General features: G+C 41.3%; 1 protein-coding gene across 1 annotated transcript in view; it reads right to left on the bottom strand.

Moving 5' to 3' along the window:
- Positions 1-13,003: 13,003 nt before the first annotated feature.
- LOC311138993 (lysyl oxidase homolog 2A-like) overlaps positions 13,004-19,966 on the bottom strand; it is a 66,406-nt gene continuing 59,443 nt past the window's right edge. The window contains exons 10-14 of the mRNA XM_084173814.1: positions 18,337-18,577; positions 17,907-18,022; positions 17,667-17,803; positions 15,724-15,835; positions 13,004-13,464 (exon numbers count right to left, since the gene is read on the bottom strand). Of these exons, the coding sequence (XP_084029940.1) occupies positions 13,391-13,464; positions 15,724-15,835; positions 17,667-17,803; positions 17,907-18,022; positions 18,337-18,577 (680 nt within the window). The 3' untranslated portion in view covers positions 13,004-13,390. The remainder of the gene's footprint in view (positions 13,465-15,723; positions 15,836-17,666; positions 17,804-17,906; positions 18,023-18,336; positions 18,578-19,966) is intronic.

Raw genomic sequence — 19,966 nt, 5'->3', positions numbered from 1 at the left:
AACCTTAAGCATACTTTGACTCTCAATGGAGTTTACGACTGCCTGTTAATTCCTATCTATTGTATTGTTTGTTCTTGTTCTTATTATATGTACTGTATCTATTAATAAACTATTTTCTTGAAAAATCTGAAAAGCCATACTCAATTAAATATAGCATGCATCACATTGCATACGTTTTGTTTTTTCTATATAACCTGTGAAAGGAGCTAGCTAGACAAAAACGGCAAATTAATCACTACAATTTATAATAGCAGTTAACAATATTCTGCAGTCAATGGCGTAATCGTTAATTAGCAATATAATGAAATACAGTTTATGGATGCATTCTGCGCCTGCTCACAAGGGGGTGCATTTACACAGATGGAACCAGCAATCATTATTTGGAAGAGGCTGGCTACATTTTCTGTTTAAGCGTTGGTTGCCTATGGTTGGTTGCTGTGTTAGATGTCTGTTGTATTCCTTTTGAATTCTTTCAACCCCAAAAAATTGCTTGGTTACTTAGTAGTGAAGCATTGATAATTTCCAGTCAATTGTCAAATCGAGCCCCACAGTGGAGGTGTCATAATACCCATAAAACAGCTAAATGGTTCCAATTGTTTTTCCACCATTAATGTTTCCCATAGGGAATTGTAGAAACACTTAAAGGGATGTGTTTGATGTAGGCTTACCCTGGCGTGATGTTTTGATAACCATGGAAATGTATCTCGGACAAGGTGATTTTTGTCATTTTCACCCCCTTTTCTCCCCAATTTCGTGACTACGATCTTGTCTCATCGCTGCAACTCCCCAACGGGCTCGGGAGATGCGAAGGTCGAGTCATGCGTCCTCTAAAACATGACCCGCCAAGCCGCGCTTCTTAATACCCGCTCGCTTAACCCGGAAGCCAGCTGCACCAATGTGCCGGAGGAAACACCGTTCAACTGACGACTGAAGTCCGCCTGCAGGAGTCGCTAGAGCGCGATGAGCCAAGTAAAGCCCCCGTGGCCAAACCCTCCCCTAACCCGGACAACGCTGGGCCAATTGTGCGCTGCCCTATGGGACTCCCGGTAGAACGTCAGGCTGTAGTGATGCCGCAACTGCGATGCAGTGCCTTAGACCGCTGCGCCACTCGGGAGGCCGAGGACAAGGTGACTTTTATCAATATTTTCGGCTCTATTTACTCTGATTCGAAAATGCAAATTAGCATCAAAGTAGACAACATGCAAGACTACACATCCCTACAAGTTCTTGCACATCATCTCTAGCTGACACCTTTGCTAACAGGTATTGTCAATTTAAAAGAAATGTAGCCAACATATTCATTACTAAATTTAGCTAACATTAGATAGTTAATCCAGAGATTCTTACCTTTGCCTTGATTCGGCAGACTCGTCCAGATCATCATGGCATTGGTAGTTCTTTATGATAGCCACATTAGCAGCTAATTAGCATTTCGTTTTTTTATTTTTTTATACAGGTGAATATATTGATAAAAGTAATCTTGTCCTAGAGAGATTTACACGGTTATCAAAATGTCACACCAGGGTAAGCCTACACGAAACACAGCCCTTATTTTAAGTGTTTCTAAAATCCCCTATGGGAAAAATGAATGGTGGAAGAATGATAGGAACCATTTCCTTGTTTTACCGCTAAGTTTTATGGGTATTATGACTCATACTGTGGTACTCTATAGGTTCATTACTCAAGGCTTTGATCAACACGTTGTACACTAGTGGCACCTGCTGGTCAAAATAATTTAGAACAGACAAATTATTATAGACGACGGCGCACACGCCGTGGCGCATGTGCAGGGTATCCTTTTCGTCTTCTACCAAACGAATCCGTATTTTTTAAAAATGTTTTCAGTATGTGTGTATTTTTTTATTTATTAACTTTTTCAAATTGTACAAACATACGGAAGTTGAATTCTACATTCAAAATGCATATTTAGCGAAGAACATAACCAAGCACACAAGTTTTAAGAAAAGGAAATATAATTATGTATATATATATATATATATATATATATCTCTCAGTGGGGAGAACAAGTATTTGATACACTGCCGATTTTGCAGGTTTTCCTACTTACAAAGCATGTAGAGGTCTGTAATTTTTATCATAGGTACACTTCAACTGTGAGAGACGGAATCTAAAACAAAAATCCAGAAAATCACATTGTATGATTTTGAAGTAATTAATTTGCATTTTATTGCATGACATAAGTATTTGATCACCTACCAACCAGTAAGAATTCCAGCTCTCACAGACCTGTTAGTTTTTCTTTAAGAAGCCCTCCTGTTCTCCACTCATTACCTGTATTAACTGCACCTGTTTGAACTCGTTACCTGTATAAAAGACACCTGTCCACACACTCAATCAAACAGACTCCAACCTCTCCACAATGGCCAAGACCAGAGAGCTGTGTAAGGACATCAAAGATACAATTGTAGACCTGCACAAGGCTGGGATGGGCTACAGGACAATAGGCAAGCAGCTTGGTGAGAAGGCAACAACTGTTGGCGCAATTATTAGAAAATGGAAGAAGTTCAAGATGACGGTCAATCACCCTCGGTCTGGGGCTCCATGCAAGATCTCACCTCGTGGGGCATCAATGATCATGAGGAAGGTGAGGGATCAGCCCAGAACTACACGGCAGGACCTGGTCAATAACCTGAAGAGAGCTGGGACCACAGTCTCAAAGAACCATTAGTAACACACTACGCCGTCATGGATTAAAATCCTGCAGCGCACGCAAGGTCCCCCTGCTCAAGCCAGCGCATGTCCAGGCCCGTCTGAAGTTTGCCAATGACCATCTGGATGATCCAGAGGAGGAATGGGAGAAGGTCATGTGGTCTGATGAGACAAAAATATAGCTTTTTGGTCTAAACTCCACTCGCCGTTTTTGGAGGAAGAAGAAGGATGAGTACAACCCCAAGAACACCATCCCAACCGTGAAGCATGGAGGTGGAAACGTCATTCTTTGGGCATGCTTTTCTGCAAAGGGGACAGGACGACTGCACCGTATTGAGGGGAGGATGGATGGGGCCATGTATCACGAGATCTTGGCCAACAACCTCCTTCCCTCAGTAAGAGCATTGAAGATGGGTCGTGGCTGGGTCTTCCAGCATGACAACGACCCGAAACACACAGCCAGGGCAACTAAGGAGTGGCTCCGTAAGAAGCATCTCAAGGTCTCGGAGTGGCCTAGCCAGTCTCCAGACCTGAACCCAATAGAAAATCTTTGGAGGGAGCTGAAAGTCCGTATTGCCCAGCGACAGCCCCGAAACCTGAAGGATCTGGAGAAGGTCTGTATGGAGGAGTGAGCCAAAATCCCTGCTGCAGTGTGTGCAAACCTGGTCAAGACCTACAGGAAACGTATGATCTCTGTAATTGCAAACAGGTTTCTGTACCAAATATTAAGTTCTGCTTTTCTGATGTATCAAATACTTATGTCATGCAATAAAATTGGGGTCACTTAGAAATGTCCTTGTTTTCGAGAGATAAGCAATTTTTTTGTCCATTTTAAAATAACATCAAATTGATCAGAAATACAGTGTAGACATTGTTAATGTTGGAAACGGCTGATTTTTAATGGAATAGGTGTACAGAGGCCCATTATCAGCAACCATCAGTCCTGTGTTCCAATGGCACGTTGTGTTTGCTAATCCAAGTTTATCATTTTAAAAGACTAATTGATCATTAGAAAACCCTTTTGCAATTATGTTAGCACAGCTGAAAACTGTTGTGCTGATTTTAAAGAAGCAATAAAACTGGCCGTCTTGAGACTAGTTGAGTATCTGGAGCATCAGCAATTGTGGGTTCGATTACAGGCTCAAAATGGCCAGAAACAAATAACTTTCTTCTGAAACTCGTCAGTCTATTCTTGTTCTGAGAAATGAAGCCTATTCCATGCGAGAAATTGCCAAGAAACTGAAGATCTCGTACAACGCTGTGTACTACTCCCTTCACAGAACAGCTCTAACCAGAATAGAAAGAGGAGTGGGAGGCCCCGGTGCACAACGGAGCAAGAGGACAAATACATTCGTGTCTAGTTTGAGAAACAGACGCCTCACGGGTCCTCAACTGGCAGCTTCATTAAATAGTACCCGCAAAACACCAGTCTCAATGTCAACAGTGAAGAGGCGACTCCGGGATGCTGACCTAGCCAGAGTTGCAAAGAAAAAGCCATATGTCAGACTAGCCAATACAAAGAAAATATTAAGATGGACAGTCTGAGATATGGCTTTTTCTTTGCAACTCTGCCTAGAAGTTCAGCATCCTGGAGTCGCCTCTTCACTGTTGATGTTGAGACTGGTGTTTTGCGGGTACTATTTAATGAAGCTGCCAGTTGAGGACCTGTGAGGCGTCTGTTTCTAATGATATCTAACGATAAATTAGCCTTTTAAAATGATAAACTTGGATTAGCAAACACAACGTGCCATTGGAACACAGGACTGATGGTTGCTGATAATGGGCCTCTGTACGCCTATGTAGATATTCCATTAAAAATCTGCTGTTTCCAGCTACAATAGCCATTTACAACATTAACAATGTCTACACTGTATTTCTGATCAATTTGATGTTATTTTAATGGACAGAAAAACAAAGGACATTTCTAAGTGACCCCAAACTTTTGAATGGTTGTGTGTATATACAGTTGAAGTCGGAAGTTTACATACACTTAGGTTGGAGTCATTAAAATTCGTTTTTTCAACCACTCCACAAATTTCTTGTTAACAAACTATAGTTTTGGAAAGTCGGTTAGGACATCTACTTTGTGCATGACACACGTAATTTTTCCAACAATTGTTTACAAACAGATTATTTCACTTATAATTCACTGTATAACAATTCCAGTGGGTCAGAAGTTTACATACACTAAGTTGACTGTGCCTTTAAACAGCTTGGAAAATTCCAGAAAATGATGTCATGGCTTTAGAAGCTTCTGATAGGCTAATTGACATCATTCGAGTCAATTGGAGGTGTACCTGTGGATGTATTTCAAGGCCTACCTTCAAACTCAGTGCCTCTGTGCTTGGCATCATGGGAAAATCAAAAGAAATCAGCCAAGACCTCAGAAATAAAATTGTAGACATCCACAAGTCTGGTTCATCCTTGGGAGCAATTTCAAAACGCCTGAAGGTACTACGTTAATCTGTACAAACAATAGTACGCAAGTATAAACTCCATGGGACGACGCAGCCGTCATACCACTCAGGAAGGAGACGCATTCTGTCTCCTAGAGATGAACGTACTTTGGTGCGAAAAGTGCAAATCAATCCCAGAACAACAGCAAAGGACCTTGTGAAGATACTGGAGGAAACGGGTACAAAAGGATCTATATCCACAGTAAAACGAGTCCTATATCGACATAACCTGAAAGGCTGCTCAGCAAGGAAGAAGCCACTGCTCCAAAACCTCCATAAAAAAGCCAGACTACGGTTTGCAACTGCACATGGGGACAAAGATTGTACTTTTTGGAGAAATGTCCTCTGGTCTTATGAAACAAAAATTGAACTGTTTGGCCATAATGACCATCGTTATGTTTGGAGGAAAAAGGGGGGCTTGCAAGCCGAAGAACACCATCCCAACCGTGAAGCACGGGGGTGGCAGCATCATGCTGTGGGGGTGCTTTGCTGCAGGAGGGACTTGTGCACTTCACAGAATAGATGACATCATGAGGAAGGAAAATTATGTGGATATATTGAAGCAACATCTCAAGACATCAGTCAGGAAGTTAAAGCTTGGTCGCAAATGGGTCTTCCAAATGGACAATGAACCCAAGCATACTTCCAAAGTTGTGGCAAAATGGTTTAAGGACAACACAGTCAAGGTATTGGAGTGGCCATCACAAAGCCCTGACCTCAATCCTATAGAAAATGTGTGGACAGAACTGAAAAAGCGTGTGCGAGCAAGGAGGCCTACAAACCTGACTCAGTTACACCAGCTCTGTCAGGAGGAATGGGCCAAAATTCACCCAACTTATTGTGGGAAGCTTGTGGAAGGCTACCCGAAACGTTGGCAATGCTACCGAATACTAATTGAGTGTATGTAAACTTCTGGCCCACTGGGAATGTGATGAAAGAAATAAAAGCTTAAATAAATAATTCTCTCTACTATTATTCGGACATTTCACATTCTTAAAATAAAGTGGTGATCCTAACTGACCTAAAACAGGGAATTTTTACTAGGATGAAATGTCAGGAATTGTGAAAAACTGAGTTTAAATGTACAGTGGGGGAAAAAAAGTATTTAGTCAGCCACCAATTGTGCAAGTTCTCCCACTTAAAAAGATGAGAGAGGCCTGTAATTTTCATCATAGGTACACGTCAACTATGACAGACAAATTGAGATTTTTTTTCTCCAGAAAATCACATTGTAGGATTTTTAATGAATTTATTTGCAAATTATGGTGGAAAATAAGTATTTGGTCAATAAATACTTTGTGAAATTGAATAAATTGTGAAATTGCTTTACCCACAAGCCATAAGTCTGCTGAACAATTAATCAAAGATTTGCATTGACCCCCCCCCCCTTTACCCCTACCTACATGTACAAATTACCTCGACCTAACCTGCACATTGACTCGGTACCCCTTGTATATAGCCTCATTATTGTTATTTAGTGTTACTTATTTTTTTTATTTTTTTTTACTTTAGTTTATTTAGTAAATATTTTCTTAACTGCATTGTTGGTTAAGAGTTTGTAAGTAAGCATTTCACGGTAAGGTCTAAACCTGTTGTATTCGGTGCATGTGACAAATAAAATTAGATTTGGACAGCCTTGCCGAATTCCACAATTACAATTGAATTGTGGAGAGGTACCATGAGGAAGGGAGACTGAACTGTTAATAATATAATAAGCCATTTAGCAGACGCTTTTATCCAAAGTAACTTACAGTCATGTGTGCATACATTTTTACGTATGGGTGGTCCCGGGGATCGAACCCGCTACCCTGGCGTTACAAGCGCCATGCTCTACCAATTGAGTTACAGAGGACCATGTTACAATATAACATTTTCATGGTATCAATACATTTGTTACCAAATCCAAAATGTTTGAGATTGGGAGATTCATCCCTTAAGAAGATCAGTTACATTTTCAATAACCCTTAATGAGAGATTTATGGATTGTAGGGCAAACCAATCAGGTGGTTGTTCGACAAAACAAAGCTTCGGACGTCATTGATCACGTGCTTCTGATAAAGTGATACAAGCATCGGCACACGGCTTCGAAGTAAACTGCATAGCGATTTCCACGCATGCCTCGGAGCTCCGGTATCAAACGTAACATCACTATTACTTAGCCATCTTTTCAACTGACAAACTAAACGTTTGAATAAAGTCTGATTTAGAATCCATAGAGCAGCGTTGCATAATTGAAATGGCTTGATTGAACAACTTGAGTTCAGCGTTTGCTAGCTAACGTTTGCAACTGGCATCAGAACTAGCTAGCTAACCTAAGCAACTAGGCACTGTACTGTACTGGACAAAGCCTCCTGCCCACTGTAAATGTGTGATTTAGCTAATAGCTAACTTATACTGAACAAAAATATAAACGCAACATGTAAAGTGTTGGTTCCATGTTTCATGAGCTGAAATAAGAGATCCCAGAAATGTTCCATATGCACAAAAAGCTTATTTCTCTCCAATTTTGTGCGCACATTTGTTTACATCCCTGTTAGTCAGCATTTTTCCTTTGCCAAGATAATCCATCCACCTGATTAAACAGCATGATCAATACACAGATGCACCTTGTGCTGGGGACAATAAAAGGCCACTCTAAAATGTGCAGTATTGTCACAACACAATACCACAGATGTCTCAAGTTTTGAGGGAGCGTGCAATTGGCACGCTGACTGCACGAATGTCCACCAGAGCTGTTGCCAGAGAATGTTCATTTCTCTACCATAAGCTGCCTCCAAAGTCGTTTTCCAACCGGCCTCACAACCGCAGACCACGTGTAACCACACCAGCCCAGGACCTCCACAAATGGCTTCTGCACCTGTGGGATCGTCTGAGACCAGCCACCTGGACAGCTGATGAAATTGAGGAGTATTTCTGTCTGTAATAAAGGCCATTTGTGGGGGAAAAACTCATTCTGATTGGCTGGGCCTGATACCCAGTGGGTGGGCCTATGCCCTCCCAGGCCGAACTCATGGCTGCGCCCCTGCCCTGTCATGTGAAATACATTCATTAGGCCCTAATCTATGGATTTCAATTGACTGATTTCCTAATATGAACTGTAACTCAGTAAAATTGTTGCATGTTGCGTTTAAGTTTTTTGTTAAGTATAGTTAGTTAGGCGCATTAGCATAGAAACGGCGGTAGGCTTGCTAGCTAGCCAATACTGCGTTTTCTGAACAAAGTGTGCTAGCTAACTATAGCATTGAGTTGTCACACTGAGTCAACTGTATCCCCACCGTTGGTCGTGAAGTAGACCAGTGTTTCCCAACCCTAGTCCTCGAGTAGCCCCAACAGTACACATTTGTATTATAAACCTGGACAAGCACACCTGATTCAACTTGTCAACTAATCATCAAGGCCTCAATGAGCTGAATGAGTTGTGTTTTTCAAGGGCTACAACGAAAATGTGTACTGTTGGGGGTATTCGAGGACCAGGGTTGGGAAACACTAAAGTAGACTATTGTTTTGCAGCCAAGTACCAACATCACCCCCTCTAGCCATCCTGGCCTTTCCTTGTTTTGATGGCTGTTGTCTTCCCAACCAAGAAAATTAATTTTTTCACACATTCCTGGAAGAACTGAACGCTTACCTACAGAGAGAACCAGAAAAGGTATGCTGACATTTACTGCATTCTGTCACAATCATAAATTGAGGGCTTGTATAATTAATTTAATTTGCCTTGTGGGACACATTCCCTGCCAAAGCCATTTAGCATTAATTGCCTTTAAATGCCAGTGGCATTTAGCTACCTGTCGCAGATCATAATGCACCTACAGGTGATCAAAGTCTATCTGTGAGTTGATGTCACCCACTTGCTACAGTTTGTACACCAGATAATGTGTGATAACCAAAGATTTTTGGTGTCTGGCATTATTACTGGACGTTAGAGATTATTCAACTAACCTGGTATTGGTGAAACTCTCTTCGTTCTTGATTCTGGAAAATAGTTATCTTATAAATGTCCGTGTCCAGTTGCAGGTGGTTCTACAAACACCAGAGAACTCAGAAAGATAGTAAATCCATATTTTGTATCGCGTGAGATATGCCTCTTGCAGGTGTGTAGATATTTGTTTTGGTCGCACTGTATGACTAGCTGTCATCTACTTCTACAGGTGGCCCGGCCGCGACTGCGTTGCATAGAAACGACTACTTCCCACAAAGATGCTAGGAAATGTGCAGCAGCTAAGATGTCAAGGCGCGGTACAAAACATGGATTTTCTAACTTTCTGTATTTGTATAACCACCTGCAACTGGACACGGAAACTGTTTTCCAGAACGAAGAGAGTATCGTCAATACCAGGTTAGTTGAATATTTATGGCAACGTTTTTGTATCGGCAAACCTGTAACTTCCAGTAATGGACACCAACATTTTTTGGTTGTATCACATTATCTGGCGTACAAACTGTAGCAAGTCACCCACCATATTCTGAATAAGGTGTGATTTGAGTGTTCTCCCTCCCCAGCGCCCTACTCCTCCCCCCCTCTACCAAGCAGACTACGCTACCTGATTCACAAAACCACAGAGAACCACCCTAACCTCGCTACCTTCTGTGTGGGGGAGGGCTGGAGCTGCAGGGTAGTCATCTGTCACCCTTGTAAAATAAGTATTCTGACCTCAATCGGACTTACTGGATAAACAACTGGCAAATTCATATGATATATTATCAGGTCACACTGTAAATTAAAATGATTCTGCACCCTCTCCTGAAGACATGCACTCTGTCTGAGGGTAGCAATAAGGCCTAAGGGAATGCCATTAGATGCGCAGGTATTGTTCTTGTATTTTGATCCCTCTATACTGGAACAGAAAGTATGTGGTCTGTCGTGTTTTACCCTGAAACAAGAATATTATTAGACTGAAATTTAAGAAGTATCTGCTATCTGGGTAAATCATGTTTTCATTGTGAGTAACTAACTTATTACCATATTAATACCATGTTATTACCACTTTCCTTGCTGTAATGTAAAGTCCTTCTGTATTTCCCAGAGTTTATCCAGCCGTTAAAGGAGAGGCCACGGACAGACTCTGCGGTAGTCCGGAGAATGGTGACCAGAGCCTTGGTGCTGCAGAGAGGTAGAGCGCGCTCACAACGTTTCTGACCGCAACAGCAGGTGAGATGTAGGCTCAGAGATACACAAAGTAAGCCACAGTATCGGGACGACTAAACTGCATTACTCTGCAATAGATTTTGTTCACATTGCTGCTCATGATCACGTCATATTGCTGAGTCTCTGTTTAAGAAATCAATACAAGAACATGTCATGGTTTGCTTGTTTAATTCTTTTTATTAGAGAAAACATGATGCAAGCACAAAATGCTTTAAAACATTCAAATGTGTATACAGTATAGAATAATCACCCATCTAGTAAAGAGCACCCTTGTAAAATAAAGGGCCCTGTAGTTGCAGTATCACAAAAATAGGACAAAAGAATGCAAAGATGCATTTTCACGTCATTTGTGACTTGTACAATTGAGAAAACAAACAGATAAAGAGTCCCTGACGGTAGTCATTTCATAAAATGGATGTTTGAAAAATGAACTAAGCTGAGCAAAAATATGCTGATAAGACTAAAATGTATGTTTATCTTAGGATCCTAAGATTAAAGTTATTAAATATATTACCAGAGTTCCTATATTAAGTGATTGCAAGATACAGTATGTTAACTTGGGTCAGAATCCCAACACAAATTGCATGAATAACTAACTCACTTTTACCTAAATCATGCTGTTTGGCTGATTTGGACAAGAGTTTATGTACATTTTAAGTTGGGATTCTGCCTTAAATGCTCATTGCCTCTTTAGAGATGTACAAATGCAGGTTTGATAATGAAAAACAAAGAGGGGGAAAAAAGTTGCTCCTAAGTGGTAGCTGTATGGTTGTAATAATACTGCCTTATCCTTAGTGATTACTGTACAGCAAGAAATAATAAATCTGTTCTTCCTATTTATATTCACAATGGCTTCTGCCACATTGTCACGTCATAGACTTTGAAATAATATTCTCAGAGGAAGTAAGACTCTTTCGCTACTTTCCCCACCCCCACTTCATAGGCACTGGCGTACCGGGCAGCCCCTGCAAGGCTGGTGGCCCATGCGTCCGTCATCGACGTCCTACTTTTTAAAATTTAAATTAACATAATTTTGACAGTAACCCTCAGTCATTCATAAACCTTTTTTAATTTCCATATGTATTAGGAAGCTAAGTGTTTGTTTCTTGGGCTTCAGGAATGTGACTGAAAAAGTGAAAAATTCAAAATAAACTGAGTATGAGGGGATATCAGTGAACAAATGCCATGGTCAAGGCTACGACGGCCCCAGTGCAATGAGTGGATTTTACTCAGGTGTTCAAAAGCGCATATCAGACCGAGAGCCTAACATACTGACCACACCGCCCGCGTTGCAAAATAAATGTACACATACATGTTATTCAATGATTGCACCCACACTGCTCGCGCGCGTCAACAAGCGTCTGCGTAGCCAGGCGCTAAAATAGAACTTGGTTCTATTTGTGATGCTTGATGCGCTGCAAGTCCCGCCTCTCCCCATTGGTTTTTAGGAGCATATACCCACATGGGTGATTGAAAGATGAACTGAGGTCCACACTCCAGTCCAGTTGGTGGTGGTAATGCACCTTAAAGTTGGTTGCCAACCGCCATATAAAGTCTGAAGAAGAAGAAGCCTGAAGGAGGAGAGATTACTAGAAATGAACTCGGTTTACCCTTTTATCTGTGGATTAATTGTCGAAGTAGAGGGCCTTGTGCATTTCAGTTAAAATAACAACCCAATGTATATATCCCAGGACACATTAGCTAGCAACAGCAAGCTGTCCCCAAATTAATATAGTTGGTTCAGAGTTCGTTTTGAGATTTCAACCTGCGTGTCCTGATCGCATCTGGTGTGGGTGGACAAAATCAACATGCACGGTGTGGTCAGCAAGTAATGCTTCTTAGGTAGTTCTATATGAGTTTTAGTTGAGAAAATAATATCCGCAGAAGTGACAGTTACAGGGATGGTAAAAAAAAGCTTGATTGTCGTAGCGACATAAGGGAAACTGGGCAGAAGGGAGTTGTTTCAGAACTTAAGTATTTGAAGCATAACTTTAATTGAGCCTCTCTTTCTTCTTAATTGCCGGCCTCAACACATTACGGAAAGAGACTAACTGTATAGGAAGCTCTGAGGTAGTGCTGAGCGATTAGTGTTTTTGAAGTCTGTTCAGTTTCTGTTCAATTATGAAAAAATAATTGCTGCCTATGCTATCTGACAAAATCACTATTTTGTAGTTCTTCAAATTAAATAAGGCATACTTTTATGACTGCTGAATACCAACTATCAATCACTTAGGTCATGTATTTTCAAGTAGAGATACCTCGCGAAGCAACAGCTGCTCTCTATATCCCCTAACGATCGCGCATTCTTCTCTCTTGTGTAGCAGTCGTCAAAGAAACAGAACATATCTGATTTATCTCTAGAGAAACTTTGTGCATTGAGCTCACAGAAAAAAACAGAATAAAATGAAATTCAAATAATTGAACCGACGTCTGTCAATTTGTTGTTTAAAAACCGAAAAATAACAAAATTCTGTTAATCGCTCAGCACTACTCTGGGGACAGGTCGTATGCATACTGGACAGCCAATAAACTGACAGATGCAAACAGTTTATCATCTTTAGCAGACAACAGTTCTTGAGGGCTTGAACAGAAAAAGGGCCGAAGTATGACCTTGCGGGGTGGGGGGAGTCAAGTTAAACTGTGTTATGCCATTGTTCATAGGTGCATAGCTAATTGCCTGCTCAACAATGTCCTTAAAAAATAAAAATCAACAATACAGTACACTGTCTCAAAGTGCAGCAGGTGTTGAAAAATATTTATTTCTTCCTTACGATGGACCAGAAAGGTTCGATACATGTAAATATATAGCTCTGATTGGATAGCACCAGCACTCCACTGTACATGTGACAGAAATGTGTGAGATCAGTAAAGACAGAGTTGCTTCTTCAAGCTGGATCTTTAAAACAGGGTTTTTTCGTCTGCAACTTCCTTATATAAAACGTTGACACTGAGGTAAGCTATGCTTTTCAATTTTCATCCATCACCAATAGGGAGGGAAAAGCCGGTACAGCTCTCTCTCTAGTGGTTGGTAATTTCACAACAGTCTTGCTGGACATTCTCATCAGTTTCGCAAAATAAAATGTTCCTCCCGGTCTTTCCATTGAGTCCGTCCACACTACCTGTGTCCCAGCTGGTTATTCATGAGGCCACGGAAAGAGGAATCCTCTGACTCAGAACTCATTGAGCCACCTGAAGAGGAGAGACAAACGGGACACGTGAAGAACTGCACTCATTTAATAGTGGGCACAGTTTGAATAGCAATAGAAATGAGTCTATATAGTTACAATGGTAGAAATACTTAACTCACTGAAGTCTTCACAAGCCTTGAACTGATTGTTTTAATGAGCTTTTACAGGAATGCCAGGCTACAACTGGACTACACAACTACAGATGTCCTCACTGATAAATAACTGGCAGACCACTTCCATCCTATGGATTGTTCCTGTTTTCAAGTTCCTATTGTTAATGCCATTGTAGTACTCAAGTGCCTGATTCACACTATAGGGCCAACCGAAACCATACTATGCTGGCTTGGATATTTTATTTTCACGTAGTCTTTTCTAGCATGGTTCCAACAACTATGGTGGATCTGTAACTAGGCCAACTCAGTACAGCTTGGTTTATCTCCTTTTGGCCCTATAGTGTTTTAAAGGGGATGGGGCATTGTGTTCTACTATGGAGTGGGGGGCGTCGACAGTTATTACTGTATTTTACTTTGTCATTTGTTCTATGCCAAACACTTAACATGTCAGTTTAACACCCTGGATGCATCCATACATAGATGGATAAGTTAATACTCAGAGTTGGTGATGCATCGCAAACAGATGCACCAGTTGTATAATTCCTATCAGTGGAGGCTGCTGAGGGGAGGACGGCTCATAATAATGTCTGGAACGGCGCTAATGGAATGGTATCAACCACATGGAAACCATATGTTTGATGTAGTTGATACTATTCCGCTCCAGCCATTACCACGAGCCCGTCTTCCCCAGTTAAGGTGCCACCAATCTCCTGTGATTCCTATTAAGTCTAATTTATACCCTGCATACTTGCATAGCAAAAATACGTAAACATGTGCAGTGACTTAAGAAAACGTAAAGATAATTAAATTAACACAGATCTTCTGTCTGGAGATGGGAATAAAAAGGCAGGATATGGACAATTCTGTTAGGAAAGCAAAGCAACTCTGTATCATTCATGTTATAGGTTTCAGATAAATATATGGGTGATTAATGTACTTTGTAAAACGGTCTATGTAAATAAAGTTTGATTTGATTTAAAAAACTGCAGCGACTTAATTTGTAACTTGACACAACTTTTCAGGATCACCATTTTGCACAACTAATTGTGCTCTTACGTTGCGTACGTACCTATGGTGTACATTAGGCATTCATGATGTGAAATGTTCAATTAACAACTGTGAAGAACAATAAACTAAAAACGTGTTGAGGGGTTGATATGATGTTTTCATAGTGTTGTGTGGACCAGGTTAGAGTTAGTAGATAAGTGACTTGGTGCCACAGAGTCTACATTCCATTATGTCAAAGGAGATTACTGATGTTGATCTTAGAATGATTGATGGACAGGATATACTGACTTGGGGTAAAGAGTAATAACATCAAAGAAGGGAGTGCCGACTGATGGTTAACAGATGTGGTTGAAGAAACGTGTAACAGAGGGTATATAAGTGAGATATGGTCTTTGTTCAGTAGTTCGAAATGGCAAGAGGCAGAGCCCTGAACCATGGTACCTATTACATTTGACATTTTAGTCATTTAGCAGACGCTCTTATCCAGAGCGACTTACAGTTAGTGAGTGCATACATTATTTTATTTTATTTTATTTTTCATACTGGCCCCCTGTGGGAATCGAACCCACAACCCTGGCGTTGCAAATGCCATGCTCTACCAACTGAGCTACATCCCTATTAAATACTTATATGAACTCCCCATCAAAAGTGTCTAAGTATATTCTTACATCATGAATTACTTGATACCCGAGAACCTCATCATAACAGGGGTGAAATCTATTTTCATAAGCACTGTTATTTTCTCAAAATATGAAATTCCAGGCAGAATAAAATGGTTGATTTTCTTTTTAAATGTTAACTGCCACGCACAAACATCTGAAACGTTTAAGTTGAGCTTTACACTTGATGAGGCAGGTAGCCTAGCGGTTAGAGCGTTGGGCCAGTAATCGAAAGGTTGCTGGTTTGAATAACTGAACCGTCAAGGTGAAAAGTCTGTCCTTGATCAAGACCGGGATGCCATACTATTAAAACGTTTATTTGAATTTTGCGATTGCCTTTTCACGCATTTATTTACTCTATGAATTTAAGTGTCTTCAGAATGTGGTCATCCATAGACAATGGCTTTGAACATGACAAGTGTCCATCACATTCAATAAGGCTGTAGCCAGTAATCTCCACTGTTATCTCCAGTCTCTCACCTATATGACAGTTGTACATCCATATCCTGTGGCCGTCATATCGACACCTGCACTTCATAATGTTGTTGGTGTAGTCGGACTCTGCTACCTCATAGTTTGGGTTGATCACAACCTAGGGAGAGAAACAACGTATTGATGATGTCATCAGAGCACCCACATACTCTTGCTATGACTAAAAGACCGATCTGCTTTGGCAGCAACCATTAGTGAAATTGTAACAATTATAAAATGCTGGGAAAGTGACCAGCTGAATGAGTAACAGTGGATTCCATTGAAATTAATCGACTCCTGTTAACGCCACGGAACAAAAAGTGGAAAGAAGAACTGTCACTACTCCAAGCTTATTACACTGAACAAAAGTATAAACGCAACATGCAACAATTTCAAAGATTTACTGAGTTACAGTTCATATAAGGAAATCAGTCTTTGGAAATAAATTCATTAGGCCCTAATCTATGGGTTTCACATGACTGGGAATACAGATATGTATCTGTTGGTCACAGATACCTTTTAAAAAGAAAGGGTAGGGGCGTGGATCAGAAAACCAGTCAGTATCTAGTATGACCACCATCATGCAGTGCGGCAGATCTCCTTCACATAGAGTTGATCAGACTGTTGATTGTGGCCTGTGGAATGTTGTCCCACTCCTCTTCAATGGCTGTGTGAATTTGCTGGATATTGGCGACAACTGAAACACGCTGTTGTACGTGTTGATCCAGAGTGTCCCAAACATGCTCAATGGGTGACTTGTCTGGTAAGTATGAGGCCATGGAAGAACTGGGACATTTTCAGTTTCCAGGAATTTTGTACAGAACCTTGCGACATGGGGCAGTGCATTATCGTGCTGAAACATGAGGTGATGGGGGAGGATGAATGGCACGACAATGGGCCTCATGATCTCGTCACAGTATCTCTGTGCATTCAAATTGTCATCGATAAAATGCTAGTGTGTTTGTTGTCCGTAGCTTATGCCTGCCCATACCATAAACCCACCGCCACCATGGGGCACTCTGTTCACAACGTTGACATCAGCAAACCGCTCAGTTTAAACCGGGATTCATCCATTAAGAGCACACTTCTCCAGCGTGCCAGAGGCCATCGAAGGTGAGCATTTGTCTACTGAAGTCGGTTACGACGCCAAACTGCAGTCAGGTCAAGACCCTGGTGAGGACGATGAGCACGCAGGTGAGCTTCCCTGAGACGGTTTCTGACAGTTTGTGCAGAAATAATTTGGTTGTGCAAACCCACAGCTTCATCAGCTGTCCGGGTGGCTGGGCTCAGACGATCCCGCAGGTGAAGAAGTCGGATGTGGATGTCCTGGGCTGGCGTGGTTAGGCGTGGTCTTATGTTGTGAGGATAGTTGGATGTACTGCCAAATTCTCTAAAATGACGTTGGATGTGGCTTATTGTAGAGAAATAAACATTACATTATCTGGCAACAGCTCTGGTGGACAGTCCTGCAGTCAGAATGCAAATTGCACGCTCCCTCAAAATGGGACATCTGTGGCATTGTGTCGTGTGACAAAACTGCACATTTTAGTGGCCTTTTATTGTCCCCAGCACAAGGTTCACCTGTGTAATGATCATGCTGTTTAATCAGCTTCTTGATATGTCACACCTGTCAGGCCGATGGATTATCTTGGCAAAGGAGAAATGCTCACTAACAGGGATGTAAAAAAATTTGTGCACAAAATTTGAGAGAAATCAGACTTTTGTGCTTATGGAACATTTCTGGGATCTTTTATATCTGCTCATGAAACATGGGACCAACACTTTACATTTTTGTTCAGAGTATAAGATTCTCATGTTATACAAGCACCTTGTTCCCATATCATATTTGGATGTAGAGACTCGCATGCCTATTCTAACATAATTGTTATTTTAAATTATGGGGTGGGGGGGGGACGGTTTTGAAATAAGACAACTTTAAATAAGATTCTCACCTGGAAGATGTAGTCTCCTGGCACAACGTCTGTCACGTCTATCCACTGACAGTCGATGTCGTGTCTGTACGTATCCCAGCAGCCAACAGTGATGCCCTGCTGCCCGAAGTTAGCACACTCGTACCTCTTCTCAATACCTGCCAGAGAGACAACAGTACTAAAGCAGAGAATCAGGAACATAGACAAGAGGTTTGTCATGATAATATTCATAATTTGTTTTTCACATTAAAGCTTCTTTACCCTCTTCACATTGGGTGTCCTCCAAACAGAAGCTGGCCTTGTGTCCCTCTGCCACCTTGGTGCCGTTGAGGCTCAGTAGGTCATAGTGGGTGAACACCTCCATGCTGTGGTAGTGCCTGGACAGGGAGACAGAGACAGTCAATCATCATCATCATCACCACCCTCCTTATCATCACCATAACCAGCCTCTGTACAACCACAGCAGGTACCACAAATCATAGACCACAAATCTATGATCTCACAAGACTGCAACAATGACAACCTCCAGAGGACTTTTTTTGCAGCACTGTGATTGTTCTCAACTCATGTAACACTCACAACGATGGTCGTTTGCATGCCATTGTCCAACCCCCCTTTATCATATCTTCCACTACTTAACTCAATGACTAAACTGAAGGACACAGGAATTCATCCTCCCATGTTACTCTACCTGTGGCACTCGTGCCAGACCCAGGAGTGGTGTGCGGCCCTTGGGCGGAAGTCTGTCAGTCCGTTGTTGTGTATCTGGGAAGAGAAGCGCAGCAGGCGGCGGTAGGAGGAGGTTGTGGCGGTGGCGGCGCTGCTGGACAGACAGTGCTCCTCGTTGGCACACTGCAGTATGTACATTGGCCGGTCCTCCAGGTACGTGGTGTGTTCCACCACTTGGGCGTTTAGAACCAAGTCTGGGGCCGCTGTATGCCGAAGAGAGGTTGTTGTTGTTAATACAGAGTTTAGAGCCCACACTTTGAATAGAGACCCAATCAAGGATTCAAACAACAGCAAAATGGCCAACCAACACTTTTTTGGGGTAAAATGGACTTGTCCAAGAACAACATTATTATTAATATTATTATTATTATTATTATATACAGTACCAGTCAAAAGTTTGGACACACCTACTCATTCAAGGGTTTTTCTTTATTTTAAAAAAAAAAATGTACATTGTAGAATAATAGTGAAGACAAACTATGAAATAACACATATGGAATCATGTAGTAACCAAAAAAGTGTTAAACAAATCAAAATATTTGTTATATTTGAGATTCTTCAAATATCCACCCTTTACCTTGATTACAACTTTGCACACTCTTGGCATTCTCTCAACCAGCTTCACCTGGAATCTAACTAAATCACAAACAGTGTCATCAGCAAAGCACCTCCACACCATAACACCTCTTCCTCCATGCTTTACAGTGGGAAATACACAAGCGGAGATCATCCGTTCACCCACACCGCATCTCACAAAGACACGGCGGTTGGAACCAAAAATCTCAATTTGGACTCCAGACCAAAGGACACATTTCCACCGGTCTAATGTCCATTGCTCGTGTTTCTTGGCCCAAGCAGGTCTCTTCTTCTTATTGGTGTCCTTTAGTAGTGGTTTCTTTGCAGAAATTCGACCATGAAGGCCTGATTCACACAGTCCCCTCTGAACAGTTGATGTTGAGATGTGTCTGTGACTTGAACTCTGTGAAGCATTTATTTGGGCTGCAATTTCTGAGGCTGGTAACTCTAATGAACTTATCCTCTGCAGCAGAGGTAACTCTGGGTCTTCCATTCCTGTGGCGGACCTCATGAGAGCCAGTTTCATCATAGCGCATTTTGCAACTGCACTTGAAGAAACTTTCAAAGTTCTTGAAATGTTCTGACCTTCATGTCTTAAAGTAATGATGGACTGTTGTTTCTCTTTGCCATAATATGGACTTGGTATTTTACCAAATAGGGCTGTCTTCTGTATACCCCCCCTACCTTGTCACAACACAACTGATTGGCTCAAACACATTAAGACGGAAAGAAATTCCACAAATTAACTTTTATGGAGGCACACCTGTTAATTGAAATGCATTCCAGGTGACTACCTCATGAAGCTGATTGAGAGAATGCCAAGAGTGTGCAAAGCTGCCATCAAGGTAAAGGGTGGCTATTTGAAGAATCTCAAATATAAAATATATTTTGATTTGTTAAACACTTTTTTGGTTACTACATGATTCCATATGTGTTATTTCATCGTTTTGGTGTCTTCACTATTATTCTACAATGTAAAAATAAAGAAAAACCCTTGAATGAGTAGGTGTGTCCAA

Source organism: Coregonus lavaretus, assembly GCF_964263955.1.
Source record: "Coregonus lavaretus genome assembly, chromosome: 12".
Taxonomy (NCBI): domain Eukaryota; kingdom Metazoa; phylum Chordata; class Actinopteri; order Salmoniformes; family Salmonidae; genus Coregonus; species Coregonus lavaretus.
This window is presented reverse-complemented; position numbering and strand designations above follow the sequence as displayed.